Genomic DNA, 21243 nt, shown 5'->3' on the forward strand with positions numbered 1-21243 from the left:
TGACTTATGGCCACTTAATTGTGAATGATTCTAAGAGTGGATCTCCCAGTGAACTCTGCTGCCGGCTTCCTTTCCACTGAATTCTCTGTGGGTTTGCCCCATTCATTCCTTGGAATTTCGTTAAAATTATGGTGGAAGAAATACTTTTTTTCTCTTCATGATGTGTAAGACTAATTTTATTTATTTTCTACAGCATCTCTATATTTATAACTGCCTGTCTACACTGTGATTGGAAACCTTGGCATCATTTTCATTATGCCGACAGTGGTGGTAATGGATGTATCGCTTTCCATGACCCGACCTGTATCTGTTGAGGGATCTGAGGAATATCAGCGCAAGCACCTAGCGGCCCATGGTTTGACGATGCTGTTTGAGCACATGGCCACAAATTACAAGCTTGAATTTACAGCCCTGGTGGTTTTCTCATCACTCTGGGAGCTGATGGTCCCCTTCACAAGAGACTATAACACTCTACAGGTACTAAAAGATATGCACAGTGTCTTAATTTATAGGAAAGAGAACAATGTCACCATATTGCACTAAATATTTGGAACTTGGAATATTTGAGCTATGTGTAATTAATAGCAGAGTGTAGCTATAAAACCAGTGGATCTTAATTAAGCCTTTCTTTCATAGGGCTATGAGTTAGAGCTGTGAGTTGTTGCCTTCATTTCTTCTCTTGGTTTTCTGGGATTTTCTGTGATGCAGTGCCCCAGTCCCTAAAGTTCAGAGTCTTCAGGGTCAATCCTTTTTTCTTTTGTTACTGTTAGCAGCCAGCGAGTAAGCTCCAACTCATGGAAATCCTATGTGTGGCACAGGGTAGGACCACCTCATAGGGTTTTCTTGGCCGTGATCTTTATGGAAGCAGATCACCAGGCCTTTGATTCTGCAGAACCGCTAATTTTCCTACTTGAAGAATTTTTAAAAAAGCCCTTCCTCCCAAAAACCTTTATTCTAGAGTAATTTAAAATGATATCTTCTCTTCAACAAATAGCCTTCAATTGCAGAAGCCAAGAAATTACAATTTTCAAACCTTGATTGGAAGATGTTATTTTCCAAATGTGCTGTCAGTGATATGCCAGAGAATTTGCTTTCTGACAGCATCACTAAATCATTCATGTCTCCAACAGTCGTGAACACTGTGTCTTGCCCATAGTGAGCAGTCAATAAATGTTTGTGGAAGTAAACTGATTATTTGGCAGTTTAGAAATCCAGGGTCAATGTAATTTGATTGTGTGTGTGTGTGTGTGTGTGTGTAATAAACTTTTGTTAAATCATTTTATCATCTCACATCTTTTCAAGTGACGCTAAAACTTTTTAAAATTATAGTGGATTTCTCATTAAGTGAGTAAATAATCTAAGGATATCTGACATTCAACAGTTCTGAAATTTAGAGAATTGCTGTATTAATAGTGGGGAGTAAAGGTTAAGACTAGGGAGGGGCCTGAGTCAGACCACGGAAGTTCAAATCTAGGCTCTGCCACCTCTAGCCAGAGAACTGGAACAAGATACCTAATTTCTTTGTACCTTAGCTTTCTCATTAAAAATAAGGTTAATAATCCTTATGATATAGGGATGCTTTAGTGATTAAATGCATATTAAGTTCCTAGAATGATGTTTAAGATATAGTTAAACCAAAAAACCAAACCTACTGCCATTGAGTTGATTCTGGCTAATAGCTCATAGCTCCGAGGCTATAAATCTTTACAAAAGTAGATTGCCTCATCTTCCTCCCACAGACAGCTGGTAGATTTGAACCACTGACATTCAGATTAGCAGCCAAATGCCTTTCCCACTAAGACACCAGCACTCCTTATGATATAGTTACCAAAAAAAAAAAAAAACTCACTGCCATCAAGTTGTTTCTATGGAAGTAGATTGCCCAGTCTTCCTCCCAAGGAGTGGCTGGTGGTTTTGAATCGCCAGCCTTCTGGTTAGCAGTCAAATGGCTTAGGCACTATGCTACCAGAGCAGGATATAGTTCAAAACCAAAAACCAAGCTTACTGCCATCGAGTCGGGTCCAACTCATAGCGAGCCCTCCTTGGGCTTCTGAGGTATCTCAACAGAAGTAAATTGTTTAGCCTTCCTTCCGAGGAATGGCTGGTGGAAATCCACCAGCCTTCTGGTTAGTAGTCAGATGGCTTAGGCACTATGCCACCAGAGCTCCCCAGGATATAGTTAGTACTTAGTAAATTTTGTGATATGTTTAAAAGTTCTTTGTTTTAATAATTTCCTTCAAGATCTTCTTACAAAGATGACTTGGCAGACTGTTTACCCTCATCTGATAAGAGGACAGGAGAAAGGAAAGCTCTTTGAATTATCCTTTGGAGTGGAGAGAAGTCCGTTGCACTGTTTTTCTTTAAGAACCTCTGCCTAAGGCTCTCAGAAACATCTTGCTTGGAACAGTTTATGTTGTTTTTTTTAATATAACAAAAGAGTAAAGAATAACAAGCACTTTTATCTTTTATTCAATCAGGAAGCACTAAGCAATATGGATGATTATGACAAAACCTGCTTGGAGTCTGCATTAGTTGGTGTTTGCAATATCGTTCAGCAAGAATGGGGTGGTGCAATTCCTTGTCAGGTAATGATCAATTATTTTTCATTGCCCTAAGTTAAAAACATTAACCCCAGAGATTCTTCGATTTTCTTCAGGCTCTGACACAGCATGTGTTGTAATTTCCACAAACTATGTTATACACTCATGGTATCTTTTTAAAAGAAGGTTCTAAATCAACACTAACATGCTCGGAAAGCAGCAACATTATGCCTTAAGGAAAGCATAATCCTAGTAAATTGACTTACTGTGTTTGTATAAAGCACAAAGGACTCACAGTGGAATTTGAGAATTATACTCCCTGGACAGGGTGATTATAATTTTGAGTGATAGAATAGTAAACATTAGCACAATATATTAGTTTATCTTCATTATCTTAATGTAGGGTCTATTGAGCAAACTTTTAACTGTCTCAACTATCTGAATTGCCTAAACAGTAAGGAATAGGGATTTCATAAAATCTTTCCTTGGGGACCACAGTAGGTCCCGTAGTCCACAACTCATTGTATTATCTAATCAATATTTAAGGTTAATGATTTAACAAGCTTGGTTTTGCTTAAAGTCAAATCAGAGCTGAATAATAGCAGAAGAAAGAGAATTGGCGGTTTGCTATAAACAGACATTTTAAGAGTGGTAGCATATCTTGAAGGAGGAAGCAAAAATTGCTAAGAGGAAAGCCTATTAGTCTATAATAGTAATTAGCAGACCTTTTCTATAAGAGGCCAGATAATATTTTAGACTTTTCAGGGGTGTGTGGCAACCACTCATCTCTGCTGTTGCAGTATTAAAGCAGCCATCACTCTCACTCACTGTCGTCGAGTCGATTTCAACTCATAGTGACCCCTCCTTGGGTTTCCAAGGCAGTATCTCTATGGAAGTAGATTGCCCAGTCTTCCTCCCAAGGAGTGGCTGGTGGGTTTTAACTGCCAGCCTTCTGGTTAACATAGTACTTAAACAAATGGGCATGGCTGTTCTGTAAGAAAGGAGCTCAGCGGCTCAGTGCCTAAGGCATTTGATTGCTAACCAAAAGGTTGGTGGGTTCAAACCCACTCTGGAAGGAAGACGGGGCAATCTATATCTGTAAAGATTTACCACCTCAGAAACCCAATAGGAATCAGTCAGAATCGACTCAATGGCAGTGGGTTTGGGTTTATTCTCTAAGAAAACTCTATTTTTAAAAATAGATAGTGGACTAGCCCCTGGTGTATGAGTTTTTATTATAGAAGCTAATGCAGGATTCCACAGTTTATTGTTAAAATAAAAATAAGATTGTGGTTTCCTCAGGGTGAGGGGAATATAGAGGTTGACTCGAGGAAATTTCGGAGGTGAAAGAACTATTCTGTATCTCAATTATAAGATTGGTTACATGACTGAATGCATTGTCAGAACTCATAGAACTGTGCACTAAAAAGGATGAATTTTACTGTATGTAAACTATATCTCAATAAACCCATTTTTGTTTTAAGTTGATTTTTATTACTGCAAAACCCACCCTGTTTTATAAAATATAAACTCTTAGGTTCATAAGGATCCTCAGCTATCACTGAAAGGTTAAATCAGTTTTACAAACACTTCTAAAGAAGCCAGTAAATACCTTATAGGTCAGTTTATTTTCAGAAATAAAAAAATTTGGCATTTCACTTCATAAACATCATTTTTATGGTCATTCCATGCATACAGAATATCTAATATATAGGTAATCCACATCTGGACGTATTCAAGTTACAACGAACAGGACTTACGACCATCTAGTTTTTTATTTTCTAGTTATTTTTGGTAAATCGTATCATTAAGTAAGTAATATGTACTACCTACAGTTTTATAGCATGTAATTTATTGATGCTCACAAATATTCAAAGATAAAGATACTGATAATAAAGGGCAATAATAGTGAAACATTAGAACCTACTTAATGACAGAGTTGTCAGAATAGAACCCTGTCATATGTTGGGGACTACCTGTACTAATAAATGAAGTTTTATTTTTAATATGTTCTGAACTCATTTCATTTGCTACTCCTGTGACAGCTTTAGAAAAGGAATGAGAGAAATATGTAAGAGCCAGACCTTGTGCACCATGCCGATGTCTGCCTTCTGATATTTTTCTTACTTTGAAGAAAGGAAGAATCTGAATTTGAGATGTATGGTGGCCTGAGAACAAGGGCCAGGCAACCCACTTAGGCTTTACTTGGTGGATTTAAAGGTAAACCACACCCAAAACACTGTGCCAAGTGGTAGTTATTAGTAATTTCTGTTTTTTAAGTCAGTTGCTATCCAGGAGATTGGTTTTTGTTTGAGATTTTTAACCAAGAAATTAGACCAGTGGACTATGCCTTCAGTATCTGAGTAATGTCTGTCTTACTTTGATACAACATGTAATATTTCATTATCACATAGCAGCTGGAAAGCTAGTGCCAGAAGTAAACCATCGTATAGTAATCGTTGGCACTGGAAGAGGGATTTGCCTTACAGTCAACTCACTATCTCTTCAAAAACTCATCACTCCAGGGGGCCTCTAGTAAGCATTCTTGAGCTTTAGAAGTGCCAGTCTTGACATTTCACATGGTATAGCTACTTAATACTGCCTTAATGACCTGTTATTATCAAGTTAGTGAGTTAGGTTGGGGAGAATGAAAATAATCCTCCCCTGGGATGCTTGGGTAGTCCACTCCAACAGGATTGCTCTGAAGCAGTGAGGAAAGGGAAAATGATTTTGTAGCTGTCATCTGTTATAGTATATTATTGGTGTTTTCAGATTACAGGTTGATTGAGAATGCATTTCAAAGGTCTTGTATACTTCTGGCTAAAATGCATTTATGAACATCTTTTTAAAGTAGTGATCATTTTAGTTGACCAGGACTAGAGTTATCTTTTGAAAATTTGAGGGTCAAGGTTTTGGCTCCTGTGCTTGTACATCATATGGACATACATGAAATGAGTCTTTGTGCCATTTTTTACATAGATGCCTTAGGCCCATTCCTTATATGAGAGATCTTGTTTTAATATGGTTAAGTATTGGTTATGATTCTTTTTTGTTGCTGTTATTTTAATGCATTTTATTGAAATATAATTTATGCACAGTGAAATACACAGAACTAAAGTGACAGGGGTCAATGCATTTTTTTTGCAGTGTTCCCTTCCCTCTCCTCCCATCCCGGCAACCAACAAAGAAAGTTTCCCTCCATATATAAACCTTTCCTTGACCCTCTGCAACAATGAATTGATACTATATTTGTCCTTCTGTGATTGACTTATTTCACTCAGCATAATGTCCTCCAACTTCATCCATATTATGCTGTGTTTTGCAGGCTCTACATTAATCTTTAGTGCTGCATAGCATTCCATTTTGTGTATATGTACCGTGGTTTGGTCATCTATTCTGCTATAAATTTTAGAGATAAGTTCTTTGCCAGATATGTAATTATCAGCAAATACGAATTGGTTGCTGTCATTTTTGTTATGTGCTTTCTTGTGGTGTTGATTTCTTTGTTCCATGTAATTTTCTATGCTGAGCTTGTTTTATGAATCGTGTTATCACTTCCTTCATTGCTATTGTTTTAGTATTTGCTGAATAGTTATGCTGCTCCTCTTTTTTGATGTGAAGGTTTATCATTTTTCTTTGAGGTTACCCTGTGATTTATAGTTTTCTTCCCAAGTTTAGAATAGTCCATTCTATCTTGTAGTTGTCTTGACTTCCCTACCATCTAGAAGTTCTGTAATGACACAGTTTTTTCCCTCTTTTGGGTTTGTAGTTGTCCTCCTTTGTCAATTGATGTCTCTGGTTCCCTGTTTACAATCTTTACTTTGGATACTTTCATAGCTGGATTGTTTTCTGGGTTATATCATCATGTGTGTTAATGGTCAGTTATTGTTGGCTGTTGTTGCTTTTCTGTCCAAAGGGCTCCCTTTGGCATCTCTTGTAAGGTTGGTCTGGTTTTAACAATTTTTGCTTATCTGGAAATGTCCTAATTTCACCATCATATTTGAGGGACAGTTTTGCTGGGTACATAATTCTTGGTTGGAAATTTTTCTCTTTCAGGGTTTTATATATACCAGCCCATTGTCTTCTCACCTGCATAGTTTTTTCAAGAAATCTGAGCTTAGTCTTATTGGTTGCCCCTTGTAGGTAACTTTTAGTCTTTCCCATGCTGCTCTTATGATTCTTTCTTTGTCTTTGGTTTTGGTGAGTTTGATGATGATATGTCTTAGTGATTTTTCTTTTGGGGGGTCTATCCTGTTTGGGGTTCTTTGGACTTCCTGAATGGATATATTCTCATCTTTCATCATACTAGGAAAATTCTCTTCCAACAAATCTTCAACAGTTTTCTCTGTTTGTCCCTTCCTGTTCTGGTATTCCGATGACACGTAGGTTTTTCCTTTTGATGGTACCCCGCACGAACCTTAGGCTTTCTTCATTTTGTTTTGATCTTTTTTCTGATTGATCCCTTTCCAAAGAGGTGTTCAGGTATTTGCCTTTAATCTCCCTAATTCTGCCTTCCATTGATTCAGTTCTACTTCTTTCTTCATTCAAATGTCTTGTGTATTTCTGAAAATTTAGTATTAATCTTCTGGATTTCTATGTATCTTTTCTTTGTATCATTTCTAATTTTTTATTTATTTTGTCATTTTGTTCTTGTATTGTCTTTTGAAGTTGTTCTAGGGTTTTGTCTGTGTTTTCCTTGATCTGTCTGTCAATTCACTGAAGATACCTAAATATAATTCTTTTGAATTCCTTATCAGGGAGTTCCAATGCTGCGTCTTCCTCAGGGATGTGTTTTGGGTCTGTATCCTGGTCCTTTGCTTCTCCTGCTTTATCTTGCTTCTTTGTGTGCACTGTGATGCTATATTGTCTCTGAGGTATTGTGACGTTTTTGTGTTTATATTTAATTGATGATTGTATGTTGGAGTGACTTGCCCACGATTTTCGTTGTTTTGTTTTGTTTGTATGTTATTTACGTAAACAGAGCCTATTCTTAGGTCCCTGGAATCTGAATGAGAATGATAACACTTTAAAATCCAAAATGGTTGCCATTGGAAAGATTCAAAATGGCTGTGCCCTCAGTCACTTTAAATATCCAAAATGGCTGCCTTGTGTAAACAATCAAAATGGCTGCGCCCTCCAGACAGCAGAAAGTCAACAGCTCAGGTTGTTTCCCTCCTTGCTGTTTCCCTTCCTAGTCATAGGTCACCAGCGCAGTCATCCCTGCAGCCTTTGGTGACTAGGGCTGATCTTTAGGTCAATTCTTAGGTCCCAACACCACATGGAAATATTCAGGCTGTTGGTCCTGTCAGAGGAGCTGACAATGCACAGCTCTGACCGTCTCTGTACTCATTATTTTTGTTCAGGTTTTTCCACTAGTTGGTGCCTGATCCACGTCTGTATAGTTCCTTTCAAAGCTCAGGGCTCCAGGATTATCTTCTGTATCTATGTCAATTGGTTTTTCTTTTGTTTGTTGAAGAGGATCTGTGTCGATTGTCTGCTTATTCCTCCATCTTACCAGAAGTCCTCTGGTTATGATTGCTTTTGTCCTTTTTTTGTTTTTTTAAGTATTAAGAGGTAGATAATATGGATTTAATTGTGTCCTAAAATATGTGTTGTGACTCCTAACCCCTATCATGTGGAAAGGAGCCCTGGTAGTGTAGTGGTTAAGCACTCAGCTGCTAATTGAAAGGTGGGTAGTTTGAACCCACCAGCCGCTCTGTGGGAGGAACATGTGGCAGTCAGTTACCTTCATGATTACAACCTTGGAAACCCTATGGGGCAATTCTGCTGTCTTATAGAGTCACTACAAGAATCGGGAAGGGATTTTAAATATGGATATAATTCCATCTGGGAATAGGATTTTCTTTGTTATGTTGATGAGGCCATGTAAGCATAGAATGTGTTTTAAGCCAATCACTTTTGAGATATAAAAGGAGCAGATTAGGCACAGAAGCAAGCAAGCAGGAATTGGGGAAAGAAAGATGGTATGTGGAGATCTTCAAGGAACACTGAGAAGAAAGAATGTTCCCCCTGAGCAGACAGAAAGAGAAAGCCTTCTAAAGTCAGCACCCTGAATTTGGATTGTTAGCCTCCTGAACTGTAAGAAAATAACTTACTCAGTTGTGGTATTTCTGTGATAGCAGCACTAGATAACCAAGACAGTAGGTTTCATTCTTTTTTTCAGATTTAATTATATATGATACAATAAAATACACAGATCTTAAGTACACAATTCAGAGTTTTGACAACTACATTCATCTGTATAACTACAAGGAGCTCTGATAGCACTGTGCCTAAGGATCTGACTGCTAACCAGAAGATTGATGGTTCAAACCCACCAGCCCTTCCACGGAAGCAAGACTGGGCAAGATTAATTGCCTCAGAAACCCAATGGGAGTCGCCATGAATCAGAATCGACTTGATGGCAGTGGATTTATATAACTACAGTCATGCACTGTTTGGGCAATGTCTGACCACACATACATCTGTGTTTCCATAAGGCTATAACAGAATTCAGAAATCCTAGTCAGAGCATGGGACATAGTGGCTATAACTGGACATAGAGAATGCTACAGCTTCCCACATGCAACACATGTATCTCGTGTCTCTTGTATACAAAGCAATTGTGCTGCCAGGCGTGTATAATGGTCCAGTATATATATAATCTATAATACATATGTCTTGATGTTGTTGTTGTTATGTGCCATCAAGTTGGACCCAACTCATAGCAACCTCTCCTTGGGTTTCCGAGGCAGTATCAATACAGAAGTAGATTGCCCAACTTTCCTTCCGAGGAGTGGCTGGTGGGTTTGAACCGCCAGCCTTCTGGTTAGCAGTCAAGTGCCTTAGGCACTACACTACCAGAGATACTCATAATAAATGCCTATGTTACTGGCTTATGTATGTTCTGTACTTTCTATCATTATTTTAATGTGAACTTTCCCTATTTACAAATAAAATGTTTATTATGACTAAAAAGTTTGTCATGTAACAATATATGCTTCAACCCACAGGCAGCAGCATCCAATCTCATGTGTCACACATTTGTTGAGTGTTGTAGCATTATCTCTCTGTTTAATTTGCTTTCAAAAATATTACCGTGAAGTGCATCACGGCTCCTAATTGCAGCAGAGCTAGTGATAGCAACAGCAAGAAGCAAAGGAGAAGTATCAGTTTGGAAATGAAATTAAAGGTTATTAAACAGGATGAGGGTGAAAAATCTGTGAATGCTATTATTGCTCACGACTTAAGCATGTTTGCATAACATCCAAATCACATAACATCCTATTTCACAGAACCTATCATGGACATTAAATGACCCATGACTGTACTAGGAGTTCCTGGGTAGCAAAACAGTTAAGCATTTGATTGATAGCTAAAAGGTTGGTGATTCAGACCTATGCAGAAGTGCCTTGGAAGATAGGCCTGGTGATCTGCTTCCAGAATGTCACAATCTTGAAAACCCTATGGAGCCCAGCACACATGAGGTCACCATGAGTCAGAGTCAACCTGATGGTACCAAACAACCACATGTAACTACTACCAATTAGGATATAAAACACTTCCATTACCCACAAAATTTCTTCATGCCCCTTTGTAGAGAATAAAGCCCTGTCCCTATTACTCCCCTTGTGATTTATCTTCACATGACTTTGTTTTACCTATTCTAGAACTTCTTATAAATAGAGTCATACAGTGTATACTCTTTTGTATTTGACATCATTCACTTGAAAAAATGTTTTTTAGACTTATTCATGTCATTGCTTTTAACAGTATTTCATTCCTGTAGAAGTAGGTCTCTTGATATAAAGCAATTAGGGAGAAATGAAAACATTGCTAAATAGGACTGCTTTCAGTAGACTTATTTAATGTACAAATCTCTTCTTGCAAACAGGTTGTCCTGGTGACGGATGGTTGTCTTGGCATTGGTAGAGGGTCACTGAGGCATTCCCTAGCTACTCACAACCAGCGAAGTGAGAGCAACAGGTTTCCACTCCCCTTCCCTTTCCCGTCTAAGCTGTACATCATGTGCATGGCAAATTTGGAAGAGGTAATGCCTTTTACTAAGTTCTTTTTAGTTTAACTTAGTAAATAGGGTTCAATTTATTTATTAGTATATGCCATTAATATTATATACTGCAATGAACTCCGTTGCAAAGCAATATAGGCTGGTCGCTATCTATATTTGAAAAGATTCTGGGTTTCAAATGCCCCTTGAGATTTCAGAGTGTTGTCCCTTCTGGAGTTGCATAGCTGGAGTTGTTATCCATACTGATTCTCACAGAAGCTCTACATAATGCAGGGCAGAGGCATTCTTTTTGGTGTAAATATCTCCTTCACTTTGGAATTCCTACCTTTATTTCTCCAGAAATGCTGATAGAAGAGGGCTTTGATTTTTTTGGTAAAATAACATCACCCTGATGTCTGCTTTATTAAACACTTTACTTCCTAGTTTTCCCATTTATTTGGGCATCATTTAACCTTTCTTTATCTTAGTTTTGCCATCTATAAAATGTAGATACTGTAGTTCTTATCAAAAGATGTTAGAAAAACTTTGGAGGGAAGATACTGAGTAAATATCAGCTGTGTCACCTCTGAGACTCTTTGCAAAACAGCTTATGGTATCATTTTATATAACATTCCTCTCTGATCACCTTGAATCAAAATTATTATAGTTATTTTCCTTCTCACATTGGCTGTATTAAAAAAAAAGTCTTATTTATTGTGTATGTGATTATGATGGGTGTGACCTTGGTGGGCCGATAATAATCTGCCATTTTGTGCCACTTTAGAGGGGTCATCTGTTTTGCTTCATAGCTTCAGAGCACCGATTCCTTGGATTGCCTTGAACGTCTCATAGATTTAAACAATGGTGAAGGACAGATTTTTACTATTGACGGCCCCCTGTGCTTGAAAAATGTACAGTCTATGTTTGGGTGAGTAGGTGCTTAGAGCTTTTTGCCTTCTTTACAATCCAGTATCAAATTATACTTTGACAGCCAGCCAGCAAGAATATTTATTTCACTATTCCTAATTGTGTCATTTCATTTTCCCCATGCTGCACATTTTTCAGATAAAATGATTGGTAGTAGTGATTTTTTAAAGTTCATTCCCTTTTACATTAAGCATGACTAAATCCGGGATGTCTTTAGTTTATTGACTTCTTCACACAGATGGAACAATTTTAAAGATGAACTGGCTTTTGGGCTTTTCAGAATTGAAATTTGCTCACCAAAAATGACAGGTTTTGTTGTATTCTACAAATGATCAGATCTTCATTTTGCAGTCAGCTTGAAGGGATAACAAACTTTGTATCTGAAAAAAAATTACTTTTATATGTATTATATTATTCTCTTCCTGTAACACTTAATCTCATATTCTAGAAAACTGATAGATCTGGCATATACACCTTTCCATGCTGTTCTCAAGTGTGGCCACCTAACTGCTGATGTGCAAGTCTTCCCCAGGCCAGAACCTTTTGTTGTAGATGAGGAAATTGATCCTATTCCTAAAGTCATTAATACAGGTAACTTTAAAAAAAATCTTTTTTACTTTTTTTTATCATCCGTACTTCCCTCTAACTTCTGACTATTACTCTCTTCTCTATCCAGGAGGATTGGAAAGAAATTCTGATACTAGGGTACTATTGTCATCAGTGTACACTTTGGACAAGCGAGTGCATTGCCTAAGGGATGGTGGTTTAGTGGTCTTTCATGGTGAGGTCATGAGTTAGTCTCCCATCCATGCTAATTGTGACCACAGTCACTAGAGTTGAACATCATGGCTGCATTCTGCTTTGCAAATCCTTGAGGTAATTCTTAGTGGAGATACTGAGATTAATTGCATCATAATTATGGTCATAATTATGTATGAAGAGATAGCTTCCAGACTTTTCTGTATGACTCTTGCTGTGTGACCCTGGATAAGTTGCTGCCTCTCTCTAGTCCTTACTGGTGTGAGTGGAATGAACCAGATGGTCTCTAACCTCTCAGCTTAGTTACTGTACTCCTTTAGCCCTACTGCTTGTATCACATAAAAGAAAGTGATGTGCTACTGCTTCTACTTGCTTCACGTTACCAGTAATTTGCTTGGGTAAGATTGGCAATGTGAAGAGTCAAGGGTAATAAGAAGTAGTGGAGAGGAGAGTTGTCTCCTATTGGTGGGTGGGCTCCTGGAATGGTGGGTACACCTTAAACCTCTCAGGGGTGTGGATCATCTGTGTTCCATTCACCATCCGCAGCCAGTAACACATAGTGCCTGAAACTTAGTAGGAGTTCGATACGTAGTTCAGTAGATTATTAAAATAATTATGTGCTCAGTAAATGGTCATTGTCTTAGGTATAGATTTAGAGTGAAGGGTAGCACACATGTTTTTTGCATTTTTGTTCCTTTGCCTCCTGGCTAGGAGCTCTGGTGGTGCAGTGGTTAAAGTGCTCGGCTACTAACCAGAAGGTCAGCCATTTGAACCTACTAGCTACTCCATGGGAAAAGGATATGGCTGTAAGTCTTTATACAGCCTTGGTAACCCTACAGGGCAGTACCACTCTGTTCTAGAGGGTCCCTATGAGTCAGAATCAACAGCAGTGGGTTTTGGTGAGGCCTTCTGGCTGTCTGGAAATAGGCATCTATCTCTTTCATTGTGACTAGACAGCAGTGTATTAAGCTGAGCTAAATATTATTGTTGCCCTCAACCCAGTTAGATTCCACTCCTTCCCATCTTTTGTAGTGTTTTGCTTTTTAGAAAAGAAAAAGCAGTTGTTGTTTTTTTCTTTTTTATTGTGATTTGGGTGAAAATTTACAGAGAAAATTCACTTTCCATATAGCAGTTCACATACACTTTGTCTCATGACATTGACTACAATTTACCCTAATGCAACATCTCCCCTCCTACTTCCTTCCGATAGTTACCTCTTCCCTGTGTCCATCCTTCCATGCACTCCTGCCCCCTGAGCTGTTTCCCTGTGCATAAGCAGCCCTTCTTTCTCCCATGATTGTTCTCTCCAAGGAGTGTATCTACCTTAGGTAAAAGTTCAACTCATATGCCTGTCTATTGTTTGGCTGGAAGCCACAGGCATGGGTTCAATTTCAGGCCTGAAGGGCAGCTAGGGACCATAGTCTCAGTGGTTCCACCAGGCTCTATTGGACCAGCAAACCTGGTCCCCCCTAAGAAAAAGCAGTTTTACTGCTTTCAAGTACAAACAATAATTTGGGCTTGGCTGATCAAATGGTGCCTAATTGAGGGAAATTGTTATAATGTATAAATGATTTATAGTTAGTACAGTGACTCCTGGGTAAAAGAGTGATTCTATGATGCATGAAAATAACTTCTCATCTTATGGAGACATCTTGTTCCACAATTATGCCACTGTTTGCTTGAGCAGTCCTTTCTCCTCCTACCCCACAGTTCAAATATAAACTTCACCCATTCTGCCTACTCACAGTATACATCAAATTATTGAAACAAACATCATTGTGAAAGATTTTGGATTGGTGATAGAGACCAGCCTTTTTCAACCTGAGAATTCTCATCAAGGGTGCTAAGTCTAAATTAATGAAATTTGTCTGTTCACAGTGTGAGTCTAAGGACACCAGACAGTGGTGAGCTTGTATCATCTAAACGTTCCCATCCTTTTTTGGATGAGTAACTTTAAATAGATCTTTTCTTTCTCATGCAAACTTTTAGTCTACAATCTTAGATGTGGCTTATCTTTAAACCATTTTAAAATATAATAAGCCTTTTCTTACTCAGATGAAAAAGATCTTACTGCTTATGCTGATTCATTTGTTACTTAGCTGAGGGAAGTAGTAACAGCTAATCTCCAGAGAAGCCGACTTCTGATGTATTAGAAGTATAATATACTCACCACGATCCTGGTTTTTAAAACTGATTTTTAGAAATATAAATGTCTATAACATTAAAGACTAAAAAACAGTCCAATAAAATATTGATAGAGGTTTTCTCTGATGATGAATAATGAATGATTTTAGTTTTTTCATAATAATTTTTGGTGTTCTCTATGTAGTTTTTATACTAAATATCTATTTATATAATCAGAAAAAAAAACTTTAAGAAGTGCTTTTGGTTACAACTTTTTAAATTTATTTTAGGTTTTCAACATGATACTTTAGTCTTTAATACAACTTTTACAAAGCAATGAAATCACTGTTTTTACACTACTACCTTGATTTTGTGGAAAATATATTTCTTTCTCAGGAAAATGTTTTTAATGCAATCGTTTTAATCTCCAGGGAAGGCTGATTGCAGTTGGTTGGGGGAGTGTTTGGCTACAATACCCCCTGGTGACCTGATCCCTGACTATAGAGAGGAATTTGACCTTTAATTTTTGCCTTGGCTGGAGTCCTAGTCTCATGAAAATAAGGCCTAGATGATTTGTCACATAACTCAAATAAAGACTATTGTTGAAATTTCTTGAGCTATTTAAAATGCAAACTATTAAAGAGTCATCCACCAGAACTTCTAATAAGTTTCTTGTTAATATCATTATATTTTAAATCCACACATAAATATTTTGTTTGTGAAATCTAGCACATAGAAAATAATGTACTTTCCCACGGCATAAATTAATTTATATTGATTCCTTCCTTTCAGATTTGGAAATAGTGGGATTTATTGATATAGCTGATATTTCAAGTCCTCCAGTTCTATCCAGACATCTGGTCCTACCTATAGCACTTAACAAAGGTGAGCTACCTTCCTACTCCAGTGACTTATGAAGCATCTTATTAACTAAAATTACTCTTTTTAAAAACAGCTTTATTGAGATATAATTCACATACTATGCAATTCATCCATTGAAAGTGGTTTTTAGTATATTCAGTGGTTTTTAGTATATTCACTGATGTGTACAGCCATAACCATCTAAAGTTGTTCTTAATTATTAGGTAGTAGAATTTGGTGGGAAGGAATAGTTAAGACATTACATTTAGAAATAATGTTGCCCAATATACCAGAAAGTAATTCTGCTGTTTTACACTGTGGGAAGCATTTTGGTACATACTTACTTATTGTGTGTTAATTTATTAATTTTCCATGGACATACTCTTTAAAGATGAGGATGGTTGGTCCCTCATCCAGGGCTCTGCTTTTCCTAGTAGGTACACACTGAGGAAGCCAAAGTAGTTACCAGGTTGCCTAATGAACATGGAAGTCAAAGGCCAGGAACCAGATCTATTTTTTGTTCCATCAGTGCTTCACACATCGTGGACACTTACTTGAATGCATGGGTGAATCTAGACCCTTGTGAAGTCTCATTCCTACAGATTATACCACTCCAGAAACTGTGAATTTATCTTCCCTAGAGTTAGCATCACTCTGAACAATACTAGCCTCTAGCTCTTTAAACTTCTTCTCTCTGTTCTGGCCTCCATCCGTTTATGTTCACCAGCTTTCTCCAAGTGTATGCAGTCAATTAAATTTTCACTTACTGAGTTATCATCACATGTCACTTATGCCCAGGTCATCACAATTAGAGATTAGAGTATTCCTCAGTCAGACATTCATAAGCAGAATCTTTTTTAGAAAGAGGAAGGATTATGGATTTTATTTATTTATTTACTAATAATTTATATTTTTGTTATTGAAAATATACACAGCAAAACATAAACCAGTTCAGCAATTTCCACATGCAATTCAATGACATTGGTTAATTGTGCACCATTCTCAACTCTCCTTTTCCAAATTGTTCCTCCCCCATTAACATAAGCTCCAAACCAAAACCAAACCTGCTGCCATTGAGTCAATTCCAACTTAAAGTGATCTATAGGACAGATGAGAACTGCCCCATACAATTTCCAAGGCTATAAATCTAAACAGAAGTAGACTGCAACATCTTTTTCCCAGAGAGCGACTAGTGGGTTTGAACCACTGACCTTTCGGTTAACAGGCTAGCACTTTAACCTCTGTGTCACCAGAGCTCTTAACATAAGTTCACTGCCCCTAAATTTCCTATTTAACCTTTCGAGTTCCTGTTGTCAATTTGGTCCCAAATAGATAGTTCTTTAAAAGACTACAATGTTCAAGGCATACATTCTTTATTAATTAAGCTAAACTGTTGTTTGGTTTAGGAGCCCTGATGGCACAGTGATTAAAGTGCTCAGCTGCTAACTGAAAGGTTGGTGGTTTGAATTCACCAGTCACTCTTCGAGAGAAAGATGTGACAGTTTGCTTCCATAAAGGTTAACAGCCTTTGAAACTCTGGGGCAGAGTTCTGCTCTGTCTTATAGGGTCACTGTGAGTCAGAATTGACTCAACAGCAATGGGTCTGATTAGAGTTTGGTATTGCTTGGTTTACAGAAGACTTCAAGGTTACTTTTGGTTTAAGGTTTAAAGATTATCTCAGGGCAATAGTTACAGATTTTATTATTTTATTATTGGGGGTTCATTTAGCCACAGTGACTCCAGAAAATATAGGTTCCATGAGAATTTGAAATTTTGTTCCACATTTTTCCCCAACAGATAAAATCTTGATATGCTCCCACTGTTAGTTTATTGTGATCACTGTATTTAAAACTTACCTTATTGTTCTCAGAGAACAATCAAGTCTCCTTTATTTCTAAGGTCGTGGGGAACCTCTGCATGGTCATATATATTGCCAACAAAGACATTGGGTAGAGTGAAAAGCTCATATAGGGGAACAGTGGAAAGAAAAGTATGGAAAGGCTGAATGGGGCTGTACTCCAAGGGCTGTTGAATGCCAGCTAAACTGGGTAAACTCTCGCTGTTGAAATTAGAAAGTCTTTGAATTAGATTGAGCAGCCAGATATATTTGGAGGAAAGGTAATTGTAGGAAGATTCATCTGTCAGCAGAGTATATGAAAACCTGGAGTTGGAGAGAGTCCAGTTAAGAAGCTTTAGAGTTGACCCTGAGACCAGAACTAGATGATGCCTGGCTACACTGCCAATGACTCTGAAAGGAATCACAATAGGAGGTCCTGGATAGACCAGGAGAAAATTGTGGAACAAAACTCAAAGTAATAAAAAACTCCAGGCTTACTGGTCTGTTAGAGGCTGGTGGAACCCCTGAGACTATGCCCTTTATTCATCCTTCAAGCCCAAACTGAACTCACCCCCAATGGCTCAACTTTTAGCCAAACGATAGGCCTATAAGATAAGCAGTAACACCAGGGAGGTACATACACCTTGGAACAACCAACCGTAAGAAATCAAAAGGGCAGCATTTGCCCAGGCATAAAGCTTAGAAGTCAGGAATGAATAGGAAAGAAGAACAGAGGGAAATGGTAACTACAGGGAGGAAGAGTGGAGATTATAATCAGTGTCATGAAACTGTATAAACTGTTGAATGAAAAACCAATTTGCTCTGTAAACTTTCACCCAGATCACAATAAAAAGTTTACAAAAAAGAAAAAAAATCTTAGAGTGATGGTTTTTCACCTTTGTGGATTCACATCCACATTCTGCTGAAAGGCTGTCAGTTGAGAATGCTGTTGACATCTGTGGATATGTGGTTCTGAAACCGCCAGCTAGCATCTAACTGAGCACCCTAGTGGAAACTATGGGAAACAAATATTTTTGAAATTCACTTACATACACTTCACCCATTTAAAGTGTACAATTCAGTGTTTTGTTTTGTTTTGAATGTTAACATAGTTAACATCACTTTGATGGCTTGAAGGATAAATAAAGAACTTTTTCATCACTGCAAAAAAGAAACCCTATAACCTCTGTCTGTCATTGCCAGTCTCCTCCTCATTGTCCCCAGTCCTGGTAACCACTAATCTGTTTTCTATAGATTTGTCTATTCTAGACATTTCATATAAAAGTAATCATATAACATGTGAAAACTGATTCTTATATGGACATTGGAAATTAGAATATGAGTTTTTCTTACACATAATATCCCTTACAATTCCGTGTACTTTATTTTCAAGGCTGAAAACAGCCAATAGCGTAATTACCAGTAGTTCTTCAGGGTTTCTCTAGGTGATTTCAGTCTGACCTGTGTTCCTCTTCTTTTCACAGAAGGTGATGAGGTGGGTACTGGCGTCACTGATGACAATGAAGATGAGAATTCAGCCAATCAGATTGCAGGCAAAATACCCAACTTTTGTGTCCTGCTCCATGGCAGCCTAAAGGTGGAGGGAATGGTGGCAATTGTTCAATTAGGGTAGGAAGCTTTGTTTATGTTTGGTTGAGTCAAAGGGGAAAACCTGTCCACAAAGTAGAGTGCTTCCCAGACTTTTCTGAAAGAAATAGAAAGCTCCTTGTTACTTTTTTCCTTTTCTTACCATATACCCTTCCCACTTCCTATCACTTACTCCATTTAAATCACCCCCTAGAATAAGGATGAAGTGAGCCTTCCCCTTGCCACAAGTTAGCAATTCTTTTACTGCTTTTAATTATATCTTTTCTTAGCTTTCCTCTCATCTGTGATTTCTGGTCATAGCAATGCTACTAACCTGCTGTGGGATTTTAGACAAGACTCCTAGCACCTCACCTATAAAATGAGAGGGCAGAACTAAGTAATAAAGATGCTTACAGCACCGATAGAGGATTTTTCCATGTGCCAGGCTGTCCTCCAGGCACTTCACTTACTTTAACTCATTTAATCCCTCACACCAACACTATGCAAAGAGCTAGTAGTGTTATCTCCATTTTACAGATGAGGAAACAGGCTTAGAGAGGTTAAGCAACTTGTTCATAGTTACATAGCTAGTAAATGAGCCAGAGTTCTTACCCATGCCTTCTGACTCCAGCCCCATGCTTACAACTAACCACTCTGCTGTGTTCCTTCCCTATGAGCAGAACCCTTCCAGCTTTCATATTCTCTGCAGTCTCTGCTTCCCTTTCTGTAATACCTATGGTTAGAAATGTGAATGTGACTGGTCATCTTTTGGCCATCACCTGGGGTTGACTAGTATAGAATAGCAAGAGTTTAGAGTTATTCAGAGGAACCATGGCTCCATTTCTGCTTAAGTTCAAATTAGTGGTTGAAAAGGCACCCAAACTACTCATATTTGCTCTGAATATAAGAATCATCTGGAGACCAGGTTTGCTGGTCCGATAGAGCCTGGTAGAACCCTTGACACTATGGCCCCTAATTGCCCTTCACGTCTGGAATTGAGCCCACTCTGTGGCTTCCAACCAAACAAAAGACAGGCATATGAGCTGAACATTTACATTAGGTAGAGACACTCCTTGAAGAGATCAGTCATGGGAGAATAGAAGGGCTGTGTATGCACAGGGAGACACCTCAGGGGGTAGGAGTGCATGGAGGGAAAGACACAAGGAAGAGAAAACTATGGGGAGGAAGTGGGAGGAGAGCTGTTACATTGTGGGAAATTGCAGTCAATGTCATGAAACAAAGTGTATGTGAACTGCTGTATGAAAAATGAATTTGCTCTGTAAACTTTCACCCAAATCCCAATAAAAATTAAAAAAAAAAAAAAAAACCATACAGCCACAGTTGTCAAAACAGCCTGGAAAAATAAAAAAGAAAGAAAGAGTCACCTGGACTCTTGAGAACCTGGGACAGAGCCTCTTAAGGGACTGAGTGATGGCCTGTGCCCTATGTTAGAAGGGCTTCTGTGTTGGTAGTGCTGTGAATGACTTAGGGAGGCAGCTGAAAAGATATATAGGTCATGGCCCCACCTGACAGCTACTTGCTGCCCTTCTGATGTTTCGTTCTCTTTTAAGACTCCTTTTGCTGTCCACCTGGATAATAATGTAACTCAGGAGAATGGTAAGACTATGGAACAGCCGTATGCATTTTCAGATTTAAGACTTGCTTTTGGTAAAAGTAATGCAGCTTAGTTTAAAACTGTAAGCCCATATCTCTAAACAGAAAAACATAGACTAGACTTATGTAACTTGTCAGTCCTAGGCTTGATGTTTGTCTGATCTTCCACCTTCTCTCCATCTAGTCCTGAATGGCATGGAATGCTCTACTCCCAAGCTGACAGCAAGAAGAAATCAAACCTCATGATGTCTCTCTTTGAGCCTGGCCCAGAACCTCTCCCATGGCTAGGGAAAATGGCACAGCTGGGTCCTATTTCAGGTATAATTCTGATTAGATTTTACTTAGCTCAGCTCTGTTTCCTCTCTGCTATTCTGAACATCTCTGGCTGTGCAGTCAGAGAGCTGTGTCATCTCCATCACTCGTGTGCTGTGGTCTGTGGTGCTAAGTATGTAGTAGAGAACCCCAAGAGAATTTGATGTTTGAACTCTTTGGCTTTCATAGCTCAGGGGAAACCAACATTTAGGTTGCTTTAAGTAAATACAAACATTCTATCTGCTTAGAGTGAAAAGTTACTCTCCATGTGTTAGACTGGGTTCTCTAGAGAATCAAAAATCAGTAAAGTTATATATGTATGTATATAAAGAAAGAAATTTATCTTAGGAAAACAGCTCACACACTTATAGAAGCTGGCAAGTCCAGAGTTCCTGGATCACACGTCAAGCTGGAGGCTTTTCCCAACTCTTGCAACCGCAGGGGCTGAGGAACTCAAGGCTGGCAGGCAGTACACTGGCTGTTGACTCCAACGAATGACGAATTCAAGATCTCCAGGCCAAATGGTGGACTGTTCGCTCACGGACAGTTGTAGGCAGCATAACAGAATCCCGATCCACAGAAGAATGTCTCTTTTCCTAGAATGTCCTCGGATATACTAGAAGCAGGCCACACCCCTAGAGAGACTCCCTTTCACCAGATTGCCTGCTCAAAAC

At 38.4% G+C, this 21243-nt stretch overlaps 1 protein-coding gene across 1 annotated transcript in view; it reads left to right on the forward strand.

The window, feature by feature from the left end:
• Nucleotides 1-231: 231 nt before the first annotated feature.
• Nucleotides 232-21243, forward strand: part of INTS14 (integrator complex subunit 14) — a 35152-nt gene continuing 14140 nt past the window's right edge. The window contains exons 1-8 of the mRNA XM_007957626.2: nt 232-477; nt 2478-2585; nt 10435-10590; nt 11358-11476; nt 11924-12066; nt 15151-15243; nt 18541-18685; nt 20442-20575. Coding sequence (XP_007955817.1) covers nt 256-477; nt 2478-2585; nt 10435-10590; nt 11358-11476; nt 11924-12066; nt 15151-15243; nt 18541-18685; nt 20442-20575 — 1120 coding nt within the window. The 5' untranslated portion in view covers nt 232-255. The remainder of the gene's footprint in view (nt 478-2477; nt 2586-10434; nt 10591-11357; nt 11477-11923; nt 12067-15150; nt 15244-18540; nt 18686-20441; nt 20576-21243) is intronic.

This window comes from Orycteropus afer, unplaced genomic scaffold (assembly GCF_000298275.1).
Source record: "Orycteropus afer afer isolate SDZICR_OR568_19922 unplaced genomic scaffold, OryAfe1.0 scaffold00015, whole genome shotgun sequence".
NCBI classification, from domain to species: Eukaryota; Metazoa; Chordata; class Mammalia; order Tubulidentata; family Orycteropodidae; genus Orycteropus; species Orycteropus afer.